Consider the following 17,737-nt stretch of genomic DNA (forward strand, 5'->3'; position numbering starts at 1 on the left):
TAACTAACCACAAAACCCACCACATAAAAACTCATTTCCATATACATTCAAAGTTTTATTTTTACATTACAACCGTATCCAACACATTTTCTTAAAATAAAATGACATCTCTTCCATTTCCTCCTAAACGAGTCAAAAGTGTGTTTTTCTTAAGACTGCTAAATAGTACTTGCGTACTGTTTATATAGCTTTATACACATACAGGCGACAACGCATCCACTTTGTTCCCAACAAATGCAAGTCTGTTGAGAATGATAAAATCAGCCAGAAGCAGAGAATACATACAGTACATGGGCTCTTATAGACGACAGGCTAATACATGTTACAACCACCACCCGCCTGCACAAAGCCAGTCACCACGCTGGGGCTTCACAAAGAGAACGCTTGGAGTAGGTTACACTTACTTACTCACGCAAAGCAAAACAGTGGAGCACAACCGAAAAACACTCTTCGGAATAAATTGAGTAGACTGGCAAAAATCTGAACCTTTCAGAGCATCTATAGTCACGGTTTGAGAGATTCTAACTTGACACATGAGTTTCAGGCAGTTGATACAAGTTAAAAAAAGAAATTAAAAAAAAAGACCTCGGGTGTCTGGAAAATATATGATGGTAAATCATTCCATTTCGTAAAATGAGCACATTTGATGTTCATTGTACAGTGTTTAATGATCATTAAAATCAAATCAAAATGTCAACATTGAAAGTACTCCTCTCTCAAAAATGTACTGGTCATGAATGTACAAAACGAAGTACTTTGATCAGGCATGATATCCAAAACATTAGTAGTCAAGATGAGAACCTTCTTTGGTTTGCAGTCCTCCTGTACCTTCAAAGCACTTAACTTGATTTCTGTCATGGACACTTTCATTGTCAAAGATAGCTCCTCTACAGCCTACACCAATATGCTGTTGCACAAACCATGAACATAATACAGCATTTATCAATACAAGTGGTAAGATGATATCAATGGCAATTCATGAAATGAATATCTTTAATATGATAGGAAAAAATAGCATGATGTGTGTGACTCTACCATGACACTGGTATGGGAAACCTGTGGTCATACAATGAGTAAATGGGCCCTGTTGATGATGAGTATACTTAAGAGCTGAAACCTCTTAAGAGCAAGATGGAAGGGGTGCCAAAGTGTGTGTGTGAGAGACAGTGAGGCACTGGGGATCCTCGTGTGGGAAGCAGCTGGCGTTGGGCTTCTCATTCAGTGCCACGGGTGGGGGTGCTGGGTTGGTTGAGGCCCATGGTTTTACACATCCAGCCAGCAAAGTCCACCTCCTCCACCTCAGCACGCTTGATAAACGTGTGGTTCTAAACAATAACAAACCGTAAAAGCAAGTTAGTTAACGCATCAATATTAGTCCATGGCTGATGCTGAAAGGGCATGTACAGTAGGGAACATAGCCAATTTGCAAACAAAAAAATGTCTTTACAAACCTCAATAATAATAAATATAGTATAATACGTCATTTAGGAGACGCTTTTATTCAAAGCGACTTATTTATGGATACATACGGGTGGTCCTGGGAATATACCCGAATTATCCTGACATCGCAAGCGCTAGGCTCTACCAACTGAGCTAGAGGAACATGAGCTACAGAGAACCAATGAACAATCAGAGCTGAACAACTACATAGATGCACTTGAAATAAAAGTCAACAGCTACTCACCATGAGCATCTTCAGGTCAGCTCGCTCTGCTGGATTCTTGATCAGACTATTAACACAAACAGAAACATTTGATAATCTCCATGACTCCAGAGAAATCATTAGACCCCCCCCCCCCCCAAAAGAAGAATAGAAAGGAACGCTTTGATTAAGCTGCACAAGAAATCTCATTCTGCTGACGTGGCCATCATTCTCAAGGGATGAGAAAATGACCTTTAAAATGTACGTTTGCTCCACATTGCTCTATGCTGTGCCTATTGCCTACAATAATTCACAAGACGTGTGTCGAGTCCACACACAGCCACAAAACAGAAGTGTCATGGTAAAACAACAATAAAAGGTGCTGAGGTAATGGGCACTATTCTTATATGATGAATGCTTGGGCTCACCATTTTGTCACAAACTCGTTGAAATCGTTGGTGAAGACACCAAGTGGCAGCCTGGGAGGAGGCTGGGAATGAGTAAAAAGGTGTGTAAGACAGATGTGATTTCAAAATCCCCAGAGCACACAGACAAGGAGAACTAGTAATAAGGAGAATAATATGTGGGGTCAGCAGTTCATCTGACCTCATTGACAATGTAGTCCAGCAGCTCAAATATCGCCATGGCTGGTCGACTGTCCATCCCATGTCCTGAGGAAGAGGAGAATATGGATATCACAAATAAAATACTTAAATGTTTGATTACAGTTACTTTTTACGGAGAAGCAAAAGGAAATCTGTTTGAAAAGCACTAATATCATCTATATTGTATTATGTGTGAGGAGGGGATTCAGGTCAGTTCTCACCGCTGACTGGTCGCCCTCCTGGTGGTCTGGGGAGACGGTTGGAGATGGTGTGTGGTTCCCCCTCGGCTCCGTCCTGTACGGGCCGGCCAAAGATGGCCTCCAGCTCCTTGGCATCAGGCGGGGGGATGGGGTAGCGGCCGATGGCCAGCTCCACCAGGGACAGGCCCATGCTCCACACGTCCGACTGCACAGAGTAGTGTGTGCCCTGCAGTCTCTCCGGCTGTTGAGGAACACACACGTACGTCACACCCAGGCAGAGCTGGCCAAGTGGGCGGGCGGCTCTGTGCACTGCGCCCTCCAGGTGTCTGAGGGGAGGGGGCAGGGCTGGCAGAGCCTGCCTCCGTGCCACAGGGCCCTCTACTGGGCACGGCCTCAGCTCTTGGCAGGGCGTCCTGGGCAGGGAGGGAGAAGGAGAGCTGACTCACCGACATGTAGGAGCGCGTTCCCACGAAGGAGTTGGCCATGGAGTCGATGAGTTGGCCACTCACGCCGAAGTCACACAGCTTGATCTCCCCGCGCGAGTTCACCAGGATGTTGGAGGGCTTGACGTCTGCGTGGTAAAGCAGGGAGGACAGGTGAGGTCCCAGAGAGAGAGAGAGGGCTGAGGTCCCAGAGAGAGAGAAGGCCGAGGTCCCAGAGAGAGAGAAGGCCGAGGTTCCAGAGAGAGAGAAGGCCGAGGTTCCAGAGAGAGAGAAGGCCGAGGTTCCAGACCCAGCAGCACCAGCTGCCCCTTCCCCACGTCCCTGTCCAAGCCCCTCTACCATGCCAGACACCTCAACACTGACACATTTCACAAAGCTACTCTGTGGTAGCTAGAGCTGAACACTACAGTTACAGTTGAGACCATACAAACAAGCCAAATCCTCCTCAATCCCCCTAGTCACAAACAGTCTGGAAAATTGAAACTGAATAATGGGGTTGTAGACCTGACATCCATCCTCTGTGGTGACCCCCTCCCACTTCAGAGGAGACAGGGGCGAATATGAGAGAGAGGGAGACAGGGGCGAGTATGAGAGAGAGGGAGACGGAGGGAGGGGGCTGCAGGGCGCGGCTGCCATGTAATCACATCTGAGAGCCTGTAATTACAGCCTGGGCTCCCAGACAGCTCTGCCTCAGCCCTGCCACAACACAGCCCAAAACACTGTACCATGGACCTCAGCTCCAGAACAACACCACACACTGGAGCACACCCATCGGCTCCACATACCACACCACACACCAGGGCCCTCAGCTCAAAACACTGTAAACCACCACCCTCAGCTCAAAACACTCCACCACCACCCTCAGCTCAAAACACTGCACCACCACCCTCAGCTCAAAACACCATTATACACCACAAACGTTAAACGTTACATCCCCTCAACTCAAGATACACCCAAACACACCTCACACTATTTCACTATGTCCAAATAAAACACTACACCCAGGGTCTCAAATCATATCGTTTATATGCACAAAAATACAATACAATCTATATGGAAAACAACAGTCCATATGGAGAGCCGTCTTACCTCTGTGCATGATCTGGTGCTTCTCCCGCAGATAGGCAAGTCCTCGGAGTACCTTTAAGAGTGATATGCAAACATTTTATTTAACACAACATACTCTGACAGCGTATCATCCACACTTCCTGGACCTGAAATCCTACACAAAGACCAGCTCTGAGACGTTTTACCCTGCCTGGGTCCATAGTTACATCCATACAAGATATCACACCAAAACACGCACTGACGCCCACAGTGTTAATGGTGAGAACAGTGAGAAGGCCTTGCATGTTGAGCTTCCTGTGACTCATGATTATCACAATGACAGGAGAAAAAGCAGTCCATTGAGAAACAAAAAACTCCTTAACCACAAGGGAAAGGAACAGAGTGCACTTGATCACAGTTGTGACAAACTGCCAAGTTGCGTTTAGATCAACAATATCAAATCAAATTTTATTTGTCACATACACCGAATACAACAGGTGTAGAACTTACTGTGAAATGCTTACTTACAAGCCCTTAACCAACAATACAGCTAAGAAAATACCTAAAAAAAGTGAGATAAAAGTAACAAATAATTAAAGAGCATTTTATATTATATATATATATATATTTTTAACTCATCTAGTCATAATAAACTTACCTTGGGTATTTATGAAAAATATACCAAATGAAGGAAAACACCAATTAAGCACAAACAATTAATTTAAATCTTAATTAAGTTGAGTAATACTTACTGCTATGCTGACTTTTCCCAAGATCTCCTCAGGGATTCTCCTGGCTTCCTTCAGCACCTGATCCAGAGAGCCTCCATCCTGTACCCAATAGGCAACGGTTTAATGTCTGTACATTGTCCGCATTCTGTAATGCACAATAGCTCCAGGTGCATGACATGATTAATATATCATAACAACCACTGCAACATTTTAACTTGTTAAATCAAAGTTACAACTGGTTTGTTAGTGTTATGCCACAGGTCCTGTAATAAGCACCATTGCAGTCTCAAAACCACAAACAAATATTCCTACTCCCGGCCAAAACTCTAATTCACACATCAGCCTTTTTGCCACTGACCCCCAATGTCTTCCGACATTCCAGCACAATGCTAGTCCTACGACTGATCCGCCCCCTCAACTCAAACCGGTCTCTATCAGAAGCTCACCATGTGCTCCATGCAGATACTGATCTCTCCATCGCTGTAGAAGGCCCCGTAGAAGCCCACGATGTAGGGAGAGTTGCATTCATGCAGCACCTGCAGCTCTCTGATGATCTGGTTCCTGATGGCAGGCTTAATCTCCAGGTGGATGAGCTGTGGAGGAGAGGATCAGATGAGAACATAAGAATAATCAAGTGCTCATCTAGAATAACAGTTTGAGCCATAAACCAGAATTAAAACAGACTTGTTTGTGTGGACCTGGTTTCCTTCAACGGCTGTATGTCTCAGCCTAGAAGCCTGGCACCCAAGACTAGTAGTGTAGCGTGGATCTCCAACTGAGTTTAGGGAGAAATATAAAAAATTGATACAAGGGTAGACTCACCTTTCGGGCCATGACCAGTCTGGAGGGTTTGTGGCGGACCTTGTTGACCACTCCACCGTTGCCAGCGCCCAGCTCACATATGGGGTGGAAATCATCATCTTTCAGCTCGCCCACTTGGGCTTTCTGGGTGAGGAAAGCCTCCAGGCGTTTCCTCTGCTGTTCGTCCAAATCTAGCTCTCCTAGCTTCTTTTGTAAGGCCTCCAGATTGGCTCTGAGAAGTGGAGATGCATTGAGGGAGTGTGGCATAGATTAATAAACAAACATACTTTCAATCCTGGTCCTGGGGACATATGGGTGCACATGGATACGACTAATCACTGAGCCCATGATTGGTTTGAATCAGGTGAGTTAGGCTAGTGTTATATAGGTAAGTGTTCGACTGGAACAAAATTGTGCATCTAGTCCCAAAAACCATAATTTACCCAATATCAGTACAGTACACAATAGACATGCTCTCGGCCCTCCCGAGTTACTCACTCGGACGCAGCATCGATGGTTGTGGAGATGGACTGCCCCTCTCCAATGGGCGTGATATTTAGGGGAACGGGTCTTCTCTTCGGAGCCATATCGAAATATTTTACAGTGCCCTGGACGACTTTCCGAAGCAAATCAGTACAAGGAACTGATAATTCAAAGTTGTTCTAAAACAGCAACAGGGGTAAATGTTGCTGGCTGTTAGTGGCTTAGCCAGCTAGTTACTTTGCGAGCATGACAGATAGATGTTTGGAAGGACAATCACACATGCACGTCACCATCAGGTCAGGTGCATTTGACTATTTTAGATATCTAACGAGTAAGGTATATTTCAAAAACAAACTAGCTATAATAGTACACTAGATTTGTACACATTACTGTTCCTTTTGCTTCTTGTCCAGCTAGCACCACCTCCCCTACGGAAATCGTGTGCTGCGTTCCTCAAATCAGAGCGGCCCTCGCCACAAGGACAACGGCTGTGGTTGACAGGACTGGCTGGTCACTGACCGAGGATTGTTAGCGTTCGAAGGTTTAAGGGGTACACTTATCGACCTTCCCCTGTATGGAGCCGGGGTGTGAAGCTTGGTTGCTGACTGCGGAGACGGAATTCGGTGTTTCAATACAGGAAGCAGCAACATGGGGAGTCTTCCAAAAATCGCGAGTCTGAGCCATCATCCATGGCAATTGAACTATCGCGGGATTTTAAAACAGCCATGTTTAATGGTAGCGACCTCCAATGGCACGTTGTAGAAATTACTATCAAGCAGATTTCTACAACTAGGCCTAGCTACTCACCTACTACGTAAATTACTCTCCTAAATTTACAAAACTTCCCTTTTCAAAAGGTTTGACTTGATTAATGTTTAATTTTAGTATTTTAACTTTAAGGAAATTTACCCATGGGGAAAAACTGGCAAAAGTAATTTGATCATGATCTGTTTTGAATAACTTTTATTTTTCCAGAAGGAACTTGTTACTTTTCAAGCTAACATGACTTAGCAGACAATTCGATAAAAAAGAAAAAAAAAGGTTTAATTAATTCCACAAGTCAATAACAGGTGTTAGAATATGATTTTGAATTGTACAGTTCTTTTTGAAAAGGAGACAAATGTGTCCCTGAGGCCCCAGCATCAGATAAAGGATGTCACACCAATCTACACCTCAACCCCATCTGGTTGTCACTAGTTACCACAGCCAAAGTCAAATGGCTATACCGTAAAAACTCATGAAAACAAACATTTGCTTTTTGGTTTTAAGGTTAGGCATAAGGTTAAAGTCAGATTGTAATAAGTTAAATTGTAGAACTAGGCAATGATTAGCCATAATTGACTTTGTGGCTGTGGTAACTAGTGATGACCCAACCACCTCTTACCCCTAAAGTGGCATCAGTTCCAATACTGGTATTTGTGATTTTATTGTGTCTGACTTTTGTAACAACTGGAGGCGATTCGAAGCTTAATAAAATATTTTAATTGTATTGTCTTTTAATATGAAGATATAAAAGACAAACAAAACATTTACATAATGGATTGCAAGCCCTGCCCATGCTACCTTAAGCAGTTATAATAAGGAATGCCACCATCAAGACCTGATCCACCATTTGCTTAAAACCCACTCTGGACCCTAACCCAGGTTTCACCATCTTGCTCAGTTCCTCAGAAACAACCTGTACTTCACCTCTCTCTCGCAATATGAAAAAGCTTGAGGAAATCTATCTGCGCAGTGATGTTCTACACTTATAAATTAAAACAATGTGATTCAAATCTGTAGAGTAATTTGTTGGATAGATCGGCTTAGTTGAAGATGAAATTCTGCTAGACGTAATAACATGTTGCTTAAAATGCATGAATCATACAACTATGGTCATATTCAGGGACACCACTACGGTTTGGGGTTCTTTGACAGAAAGTGCCATCAAACCATGCGGGTTACCTATAATGGTTTCAGAACTCACCTATCGGTATAATATCCGCAAGCTTGAAATGTCATGAGTACTGCAGAAAAGTGGAAGACAAGATCCCATACGTTTCCTCAGTCAATACCATCTCATTATTAGATTAGGTATACTACTACATCTTCCACAAAATGGCTTACTCATACAGTACTGAGTGTCTATGCAAGTCTGAATTCAGGATGATTACAAAATGTCAATATGCTTACGCTATAGTCAAATGCATGTATTACCAATACCATTTCAGAGATTCTAGGAATTTACAACAGACTGTTCTATAAAATCCTGAAAGTAAACAAATACCATAAACAGCACAAATTAAAAAACGGGGACTATCGCTGGGGTGAGGAATCTAATGACCAGGAACGAAAATGTTTTTATTTTTTTGTAGGTCTCAGCAACCGTTGGAACCCAAAAGATTAACAATGTTTACTACAATTTGAACTGTGCCTGTGGAAAAGGCTAATCTGAAGCAGTCATTACTGATGTATTGTTTAAACTACCTGTAGAGAGGACATTCATCTAGGGCCTATGCAATAATAAAGGCTAATTTGAGTGTAATATCATTGAACTGGGAAGAGGCAGAATGTGTTATTGGTTAGAACTCAGTTTACTCAGATGGAAAGGGACATGTCTAACGACGGCAGTGCCTTGAGCCTGGATCATTCAGTTTGCCACGTATTCAATCACAAAAAAAGTTCCAGCTTCGTAAGTGTTCTGCTACCCCTTACTGGGAACTTGTGTACAGTACAAAGCCATATATAAATGGCTCTGGTACAGCACTCTTGATTGCCACATATGTACAATTTAATACAAACTGCCTTTCAAATAAAACAAAGTTGTGACGCAATCAATTATCAATAAATACTATACTTTAGACAAAGACAATTAAGTCAAAAGGATGTCGACACTCACAAATCGATACCATTCCACATCTGGAGATACATCCCTCCTTAAGTCCCCCACTCTGTAAAAAAAAAAAAAAAAAAAAAAAACAGTAAATAATGACAAATCGTCTTAAATAATGTATTTTCTTACTGGGACTTCCTGTGTAGACCAGTTCAAATAGCGAAACTGTGGGCTCCAGCCTCCACCAATCTAAACTCAAAACAAAAAAAGGCACCCAAATCTGACCTTGCAACAAGAGATAATTGACAAATCTGCTTTGGCACAATTGCCTCAACATGGTTTTGACCAGTTTTGTGTCGATACTAATATTTATGACATTCTTTAGTCAAGTGCCTTGTTCAATCTTTTTTTTTTTTTTTAATGAACAAATTTAAGAAACTGAAAGAAAAATTTACCTGGTTCAAAACACTGTAAAGCTCTCATGATTTAGGGGGAAGAAGGTTGAATGCAGCAGTGTTTAGTCTCAGACTATCCAACGTTTAACTGACAATAAATGGGCAGGTGAAAATAATCCATGCTGTATTAGTTTCCTTGATCAATATGAACAACACTGGCAACACAGAACATTGGACAGAATCTGAAAAGATTATGTTCCAAAACCTCAAACGATAACTGCTGGTCTCTGCTTACCCGCCACTATGACAATTGCTTGTCATACTGTGTAGCTATTCAGACACCAACTGAAATCGTATATATTTCAATGCAGTGGGGAGTACTTACAATAACTTCTCAAAGATACAGCACTCCTGGGTCATATTCAGCACAAAACAAAAACACTCAAACAGGGAAGTACTCATTTTCCATTATAAACCATAAAAAAAAACTAACATGTTGCTATTGTGCCCTAATGAACATGACTCTGCTTCCCATAACCTATTCCCTATTTGGGCCGTACAAGTTGTATAAAATGTTTAATGGATTTCTTTATTTTTAAGTGATGCGAGCGAAAAAAGAAAAAAGTAGACCCTCTTGTTAAAATACTATAGCAACCATAGTTCAGGTGCTACTCTCTCTGTATGACTGAGGTAGGTTGTCATCATCTAAGGACAAAATTAAATGGGGGAAGTATCATCAAACCAATCATTTTTAGGGATTTTCTGACTTAAACCATTTGAAATACTGTTAGAGCCCATTTGCTTTGTCTTCATTGTCTGAATGAATTAAACAGAAAGAAAGTTGGGGTGTTCAATTTCATCATATTCCAGAAAGATCTAGTCTGTGACTCGAGTCACAAATTCTTCATATAGGTTATCTTGACCTCTTACGACTGAACAACGATGATGCTCCATATCTCCCATTGCCTGCGATCACAAAAAGTGGCGAAACACCAAATGCTTGTGGCTTTGAGAGCCTTAAATTCAAGTCAAATACAAAGTACAAGGAGATGGAGGGGGAATAGTTTGAGAGGTTATCATTTTAAATTGTCTCTAAGGAGGGAGGATACAGAATGCTGGGAGGGGTGAGCCACAAGTGTTAGGGAGCAGTTGTTTCCAGTGGTGTATAGATGAAGCCTAACCACTCCAGAGGATGACAGTGCATGTATGAGAGTGTGTGTGTGTGGATAAACGCCAGAGAAGTGGGGGCAGGCGGGCAGGCAGGGGATGCAGTAGGGACTAATGATTTCCTGTCCTCCAATCAAGCCCAACCCTCTCTCTCAGTTTGTGGGGTCAGTCCGCCAGTCAGTAGGCAGTGACCAGGTCCTTGTCATAGTCGTATCGGCCCCTCTTGGGGGCGGGGCTGTCCTGGCTGTCCTCAGTGTCGTCGCTGTCTCCTCTAGCCCCTCCCCCCTCCTCCTCCGAGTCCAGAGTCAGATCTACCACCACTCCTCCGCCCGTTCCCCCCGCCGTGGACCCTGCTCCTGACTTCCCTGTCTGGCTGGTGCTGCTGTGGGCTGGGGAGTGGCCGTTCGCCTCAGGAACACCTGGGAGGGAGGGGGAACAAGTGAACACTATTACAAACCAATGCTATAAAAAAAAAAAGAAGATATAATCTAAAATAAATGACCTACAAAGCATGGCGTATAACTTAGAACATTCTGAAAGTATTCAGAAACCCTTGACTTTTTCCACTTCTAAGTTACACCCTTATTCTAAAATGTAGAGGTCGACCGATTAATCGTAATGGCCGATTAATTAGGGCCGATTTCAAGTTTTCATAACAATCGGAAATCGGTATTTTTGGCCGCCGATTTCTTAAAAAAATGTTTACACCTTTATTTAACTAGGCAAGTCAGTTAAGAACACATTCTTATTTTCAATGATGGCCTAGGAACGGTGGGTTAACTGCCTTGTTCAGGGGCAGAATGACAGATTTTTACCTTGTCAGCTCAGGGATTCAATCTTCCAACCTTACGGTTAACTAGTCCAACGCTCTAACCACCTGCTTTACATTGCACTCCACGAGGTTACGCGAATGCATAAGAAGCCAAGGTAAGTTTCTAGCTAGCATTAAACTTATCTTATAAAAAACAATCATAATCACTAGTTAACTACACATGGTTGATGATATTACTAGTTTATCTAGCCTGTCCTGCGTTGCATATAATCGCTTAGGTACACGTTGCTCCAACCATAAACATCAATGCCTTTCTTAAAATCAATACACAAGTGTATATTTTTAAACCTGCATATTTAGTTAATATTGCCTGCTAACATGAATTTCTTTTAACTAGGGAAAATGTGTCACTTCTCTTGCAAACAGAGTCAGGGTATATGCAGCAGTTTGGGCCGCCTGGCTCGTTGCGAACTGTGTGAATACTATTTCTTCCTAACAAAGACAGCAGACTTCGCCAAACGGGGATGATTTAACAAAATAGCATTTGCGAAAAAAGCACAACCGTTGCACGACTGTACCTAACCATAAACATCAATGCCTTTCTTAAAATCAATACACAGAAGTATATATTTTTAAACCTGCATATTTAGCTAAAAGAAATCCAGGTTAGCAGGCAATATTAACCAGGTGAAATTGTGTCATTTTGAGTTCATTGCACGCAGTCAGGGTATATGCAACAGTTTGGGCCGCCTGGCTCGTTGCAAACTAATTTGCCAGAATTTTATGTAATTATGACATAACATTGAGGGTTGTGCAATGTAACAGGAATAACGTTTTGTTTTCGAGATGATAGTTTCCGGATTCGACCATATTAATGACCTAAGGCTCGTGTTTCTGTGTGTTATTGTGTTATAATTAAGTCTAGAGCAGTCTGACTGAGCAGTGGTAGGCAGCAGCAGGCTCGTAAGCATTCATTCAAAATAGCACTTTCGTGCGTTTTGCCAGCAGCCCTTTGCAATGCATTGCGCGTCTTATGACTTCAAGCCTGTCAACTCCCAAGACGAGGCTTGTGTAACCCATGTGAAATGGCTAGCTAGTTAGCCAGATGCGCGCTAATAGCGTTTCAAACTTCACTCGCACTGAGACTTGGAGTAGTTGTTTCCCCTTCCTCTACATGGGTAACGCTGCTTCGAGGGTGGCTGTTGTCGATGTGTTCCTGGTTCAAGCCCAGGTAGGAGCGAGGAGAGGGACGGAAGCTATACTGTTACACTGGCAATACTAAAGTGCCTATAAGAACATCCAATAGTCAAAAGGTATATGAAATAGAAATCGTAGAGAGAAATAGTCCTATAATTCCTATAATAACTACAACCTAAAACATCTTACCTGGGAATATTGAAGACTCATGTTAAAAGGAACCACCAGCTTTCATTATGTTCTCATGTTCTGAGCAAGGAACTTAAACGTTAGCTTTCTTACATGGCACATATTGCACTTTTACTTTCTTCTCCAACACTTTGTTTTTGCATTATTTAAACCAAATTGAACATGTTTCATTATTTATTTGAGGCTAAAATGTATTAAGTTAAAATAAGTGTTCATTCAGTACTGTTGTAATTGTCATTATTACACACCCCAAAAAATATCGGCCGACTAAAATCGGTATCGGCTTTTTGGGCCTCCAATAATCGGCACTGAGGGAAAAAATCATAATCGGTAGACCTCTTCTAAAATTAATTAAAATTGTTTTTTTCCCGCCATCAATCTACACACAATACCCATAATGACAAAGCAAAAACAGGTTTAGAAATTGAAATATCAAAAAAAATAAAAATAAATTTCCTTTAGGTGCCTTTTGGCAAATTCCAAGCGGGCTGTCATGTGCCTCTTACTGAGGAGTGGCTTCCGTCTGGCCACTCTACCATAAAGGCCTGATTGGTAGAGTGCTGCAGAGATGGGAGAACCTTCCATAAGGACAACCATCTCCACAGAGGAACTCTAGGCGACCATTGGGTTCTTGGTCACCTCCCTGACCAAGGTCCTTCTCCCCGATTGCTCAGTTGGGCCAGGCGGCCATCTCTAGTAAGAGTCTTGGTGGTTCCAAACTTCTTCCATCTAAGAATGATGGAGGCCACTGTGTTCTTGGGGACCTTCAATACTGCAGAATTGTTTTGGTACCCTTCCCCAGATCTGTGCCTCGACACAATCCTGTCTTGGAGCTCTACGGACAATTCCTTCAATCTCATGACTTGGTTTTTGCTCTGACATGCACTGTCAACTGTGGGACCTTATATAGACAGGTTTGTGCCTTTCCAAATCATGTCCAATCAATTGAATTTACCACAGGTGGACTCCAATCAAGTTGTAGAAACATCAAGGATGATCAATGGAAACAGGATGCACCTGAGCTCAAGTTTGAGTCTCATAGCAAAGGGTCTGAATGCTTATGTAAATAGGGTATCTTTATTTCTTATACATTTGCACTTTGTCATTATGGGGTATTGTGTGTAGTTCGCTGTAGATTATTATGTTTATTTAATCCATTTTAGAATAAGGCTGTAACAAAATGTGGAAAAAGTCAAGGGGTCTGAATACTTTCCGAAAGCACTAAGTATCAAAATCAGTCTGTAAGAGCTAAAATGGAAATATTTGACATTAGGGCCGGGCAGAATACCATATTTTACTATATACACACACCGGTATTGATGCACGGACCGGTTTGGGTTTTTACTTTACCTTCTATAACGGTATTTCAATGTTTGGTTTGTTAAAATGTGATACGCCACCAGTTTTTTATAGTTTACTCCATTTGCTACTTGAGTTGTTTCTCACCCTACTCCTTCTGCACGTACACACCAAGCCCTTCCCAGTCACTCAAGGAGACACGTTTTTGCTCGACCACAGTCACGAGCACTTGCTGCATGGTCAGATGTTGGTGACAATGATACGGCGTTACACTTTTCTTCTTAAAATATAAATCCACAAGCGTTCTAGAATTACAAACTGATAATGTATTGTACTGTCTGCAAATAGCTAGTTTGTCTTTTTGTCTTTTCAGTGTCAGAACAAACGTAGCTAACTAAAACAAACAGATAGCAGTGCTGGTGTAGGCCTAGATCAGCATGTTTGTGCAACAGTATCTAGCTACATTAAGATAAACCATGTAAAGTAATATCTAAATTAGGGTCTCCTGGGAAACACTGAGCTTAACTTGGTTACTACCCTGTCAAAATAATTCCTCCCTGGCTTTATCCTTTTTCATTTCATTCGTTGTCATTTCAAACACTGTATTCAAAGTACTGCCCACTACAACAGAATAATTATTCTATGGCCATGATTCCAACAGTTCACTCAAGTGTTTTGATCTAAATTGCAAAGTCAAATAGCAATATTAGGGCTTGATTTTTTGCCAATATCATGCAGCCCTACGTGGCACAGTGTGGAAATGATAACAAATGAGTGCAGGCAATGTAGAAATTGATGAAAATGCAGACATTGTTGGCGGTTGAAGTTAAATTGAACAGTATAAAACAAATCAGAATTGAGAAAGACCCATTGAAAATCACTTAGAATGTATATGTGTTGCCCCCCTAGGGTCATGGACTACTCAAATCATATTTAGAACTTTTATCATTCAAAGACAAAATGCAGACATACCTTTTTTTTCTACAAATATCATGATATTTTGCCCATACCACCCAGCCCCATTTGACATGCACTTACATATATCCACTACAGGATAGTCGGGAGTGTTGCTCCGTTCCCTCTCCCTCTCCTTCTCATCTCGAATGGCTCTCCATGAACCGTCAGTCAGATATTCAATCTCCTCAATGTCCTCATGGGTCTCCTTTAAGATCTCAGATGCCAGCCTGGACACACGGAGACAAAGAGTCAGGCAAATAAGTACATATCATATCAGGACACACAAGCAGGGATTGGATGTGTCCCACAACACACAACTCTCAAATATTAGATATACATTTTAAGGAAGTTTGTGGAAATAAGCTATATATAGTTTCTATTTGTGCTGGACATTATGACTCAACAAATCAAAAGCGACAGTATCAAAAGAGATGCTCTATTGATTGTTTCCTCGTGGCAGAATCTGCACGGGCTGACTGTTCAATGCCCCATATATTGAGCATTATTTTTGTGGCGAGAAATGTATATAGTTTAAATTGAAAAGAACTTTGATGAGTCAAATATTTTTTTTTATCTGATAAACCCGATGCCATGGTATTGGGACATCAAATCGGTTCCTAACTATCTTGAATTTGATGCAGTATAGTTGTCAAACCTCTCGACTTTAAGTGGTACTGATACATTATGCGATTTATACTAGTCTTTTTAGCCATACAAGTTTTTTGATTGGCGGCAGACATTCATTCTTTTCTCTTTTGAGTAAATGCCTCTTCCATGTTTGTGGCAGAGCTGTGATGAGTTGCTTATACTTTTGTATTGAGTATACATCTCCATACCTGAGGCGTACAGCAACTCCCCGGCCCACAGCAGCACCAGCGAGAAGGGGAAGTCAGCAGGGTCCACGGCATGGGGGACAAGGAGGATTATGTCTATGGTGTATGTATTATGTAGGAACGTGAGCTGAGCCATAAGGGAGCCTAGGCATCTACCACCCTACTACCAGATTAGGGAGGGGGGCAATGTAGCATATGTTTTTGTCCTCCCACTTTGGTTCTAGAATTTTTGCAGATTGTGTTTTAGCTACTAATGTATCAATATTTATCATTTCCAAAAATTAGCTATGACCTAGCCAATGAAGACATAGCACAACTTTGGATTTCACCCCCAATCTCAAATGGTTTTGACAGTTTGGAAGTTTTACAGAGAACTTCTCTTCTCTTGCTTCAGGCATTTGCAGTGCGCCTTGCAAAAGTGATTGCTGTCTTCATTATGAAATTATTAACTTTACCCTGTATATATAAAAATGACCATAAACAGATTATCTTTAAACTATCAAACCTATTGCTGAAACATCAAAATAAAATCTATTGTAAGCCCCGTTTAGCAGCTATAGCCAGATGAGTTGTGTCTCCAGTATCTTACTGGAATAAAAGTTAAACACATTTTCAACAGCGGACAGATAACATTAACCTAGCAAATTACACAGGTCGTCACTCAACTAATAAAGCTTAATATCACGCAAGCCATTTTAGCATTTGAATGCTGAAGGTACCAAGCAGATGTGCTAGATCAGGAACAGGCTGCCTACCTCACGTTGGTCAGTGCGCAAAGCTGGGCACAGTGCGCAGTTTGACTAGGCCTGGGGTTGTTTGGCATGCAAAATGACTGAAAGATCAAGGACTGTCTACACAGTTGAATGGAGTTTGACACTGAATGAGAGAGGACGCATCAGTTGTCACAAAAGAGGAAGTATTTTCAGAAAGTAGAAATAATGTGATATGAGCAAATCATTTTTGTGAAACGGCGATTCATAACATGTGAACAGATTTTTCAGATTTTTTGTATTTTTATTGGTTTGGGTCCGCGGATCGATGCACTTGTATCTTAACTCTCTAAATATAAATTCCGCTGTTTAGGAGACCTGCATGGTTCTGGTACCAGTTCCGTTCTGACACCGTAGATCGAAATGGCTTGCATTGAGCGGTAGCTCTGATTCTCAGACACAGGAGTACATCTCATCCGCCTATGTGAAGTAGGATGTAAAATCTAACAACTTGAAGCTGAGATGTCCCTCTTACCATTTAATTTGCTCTTCTGACTGTCCAACTCCTTGCTGAACCCTACGTCACATCGTAGCACAGCAGGAGAGTGGTTTCGTCCCTCTAGCACATTCGATATATAGCCAACTTTATCAAATGTAAAATTAATCGATTTTAAACAAAAACACTGTCATAGACAGACAAGATCAATATGAGATGAAAGGAGAGTTCCTAACGAGTTCAGGAACCCAAGCTAGAGCTATGTGTGACGTTCACAGCGATAGGGTCAGACATTTTGATCAAGAGAGACCTTTAGAAAATATGCACCTTATAACACTAAACATATAAATATGTATGTTACAGTTATAAGGAAGGTGAACTCTTATAGTTAGGTCATTTTATAAATTATTATATTTAGAAAGCACAAGTCGTTTCAAGCCTTATTCAGTTGAATAGGAAATACATCAAATACTTCATTTTTATCACATTTGTACTGTGTACTTGAGCTTGTCCTCAAATGACTACACCTCAGCAATTTAACTATTTTTACCAGAAAGGTGAGATTTTAACCTTTCTTGGAGTATGCAGCATTACTAGTCATAGTTTATGGCCATCTAAATAATTACCTTTGGGGATTACGTAGATTACATTTAACCAGTTAAACATTTGAATCGGGGACCAATGCGCATTGGTGATATTACATAAAAAAAAGGTAATATAATTGTAACCAGCGTTGTAAACATTGAAATTAGGATAAAACTTCAATTTCAATACATTGACTTAAGTGTTTTCCATTAGCGCCGGCTAAATCAGCGGGTTATATTTTCCACTTCATATTAATTAGGCTACTTTTCATTTAAAAAAGTTTAATTCACAAGTCCGGTCGAGCCCTCCTGCTGGAATGCATCTTCTAGCCATCTATTGATAGCTATGTGACTGACAGGCGCCTATCCTAACG

General features: G+C 41.5%; 2 protein-coding genes across 4 annotated transcripts in view; both read right to left on the reverse strand.

The window, feature by feature from the left end:
- Nucleotides 1-34: 34 nt before the first annotated feature.
- LOC115158253 (dual specificity mitogen-activated protein kinase kinase 2) lies at nt 35-6,638 on the reverse strand. Its single transcript, XM_029706982.1, has 11 exons — nt 5,968-6,638; nt 5,491-5,701; nt 5,115-5,261; nt 4,690-4,767; nt 3,980-4,031; nt 2,894-3,018; nt 2,469-2,688; nt 2,249-2,313; nt 2,071-2,132; nt 1,685-1,730; nt 35-1,325 (listed from the first exon to the last, which is right to left on the reverse strand). The coding sequence occupies exons 1-11, from the start codon at nt 6,054-6,056 to the stop codon at nt 1,215-1,217; spliced, it is 1,206 nt and encodes a 401-aa protein (XP_029562842.1). The 5' UTR covers nt 6,057-6,638; the 3' UTR covers nt 35-1,214.
- A 339-nt stretch (nt 6,639-6,977) lies between these two features.
- LOC115158252 (E3 SUMO-protein ligase PIAS4-A) overlaps nt 6,978-17,737 on the reverse strand; it is a 28,078-nt gene continuing 17,318 nt past the window's right edge. For 2 of the 3 annotated variants that reach the window (XM_029706979.1, XM_029706981.1), the window contains exons 10-11: nt 14,822-14,967; nt 7,415-10,745 (exon numbers count right to left, since the gene is read on the reverse strand). In XM_029706979.1, coding sequence (XP_029562839.1) covers nt 10,504-10,745; nt 14,822-14,967 — 388 coding nt within the window. In that variant the 3' untranslated portion in view covers nt 7,415-10,503. Of the gene's footprint in view, nt 10,746-14,821; nt 14,968-17,737 lie in introns of all 3 variants that reach the window. The other variant, XR_003868649.1, reaches the window with a different exon arrangement.

The sequence above is a fragment of the Salmo trutta genome, chromosome 22 (assembly GCF_901001165.1).
Source record: "Salmo trutta chromosome 22, fSalTru1.1, whole genome shotgun sequence".
NCBI lineage: Eukaryota > Metazoa > Chordata > Actinopteri > Salmoniformes > Salmonidae > Salmo > Salmo trutta.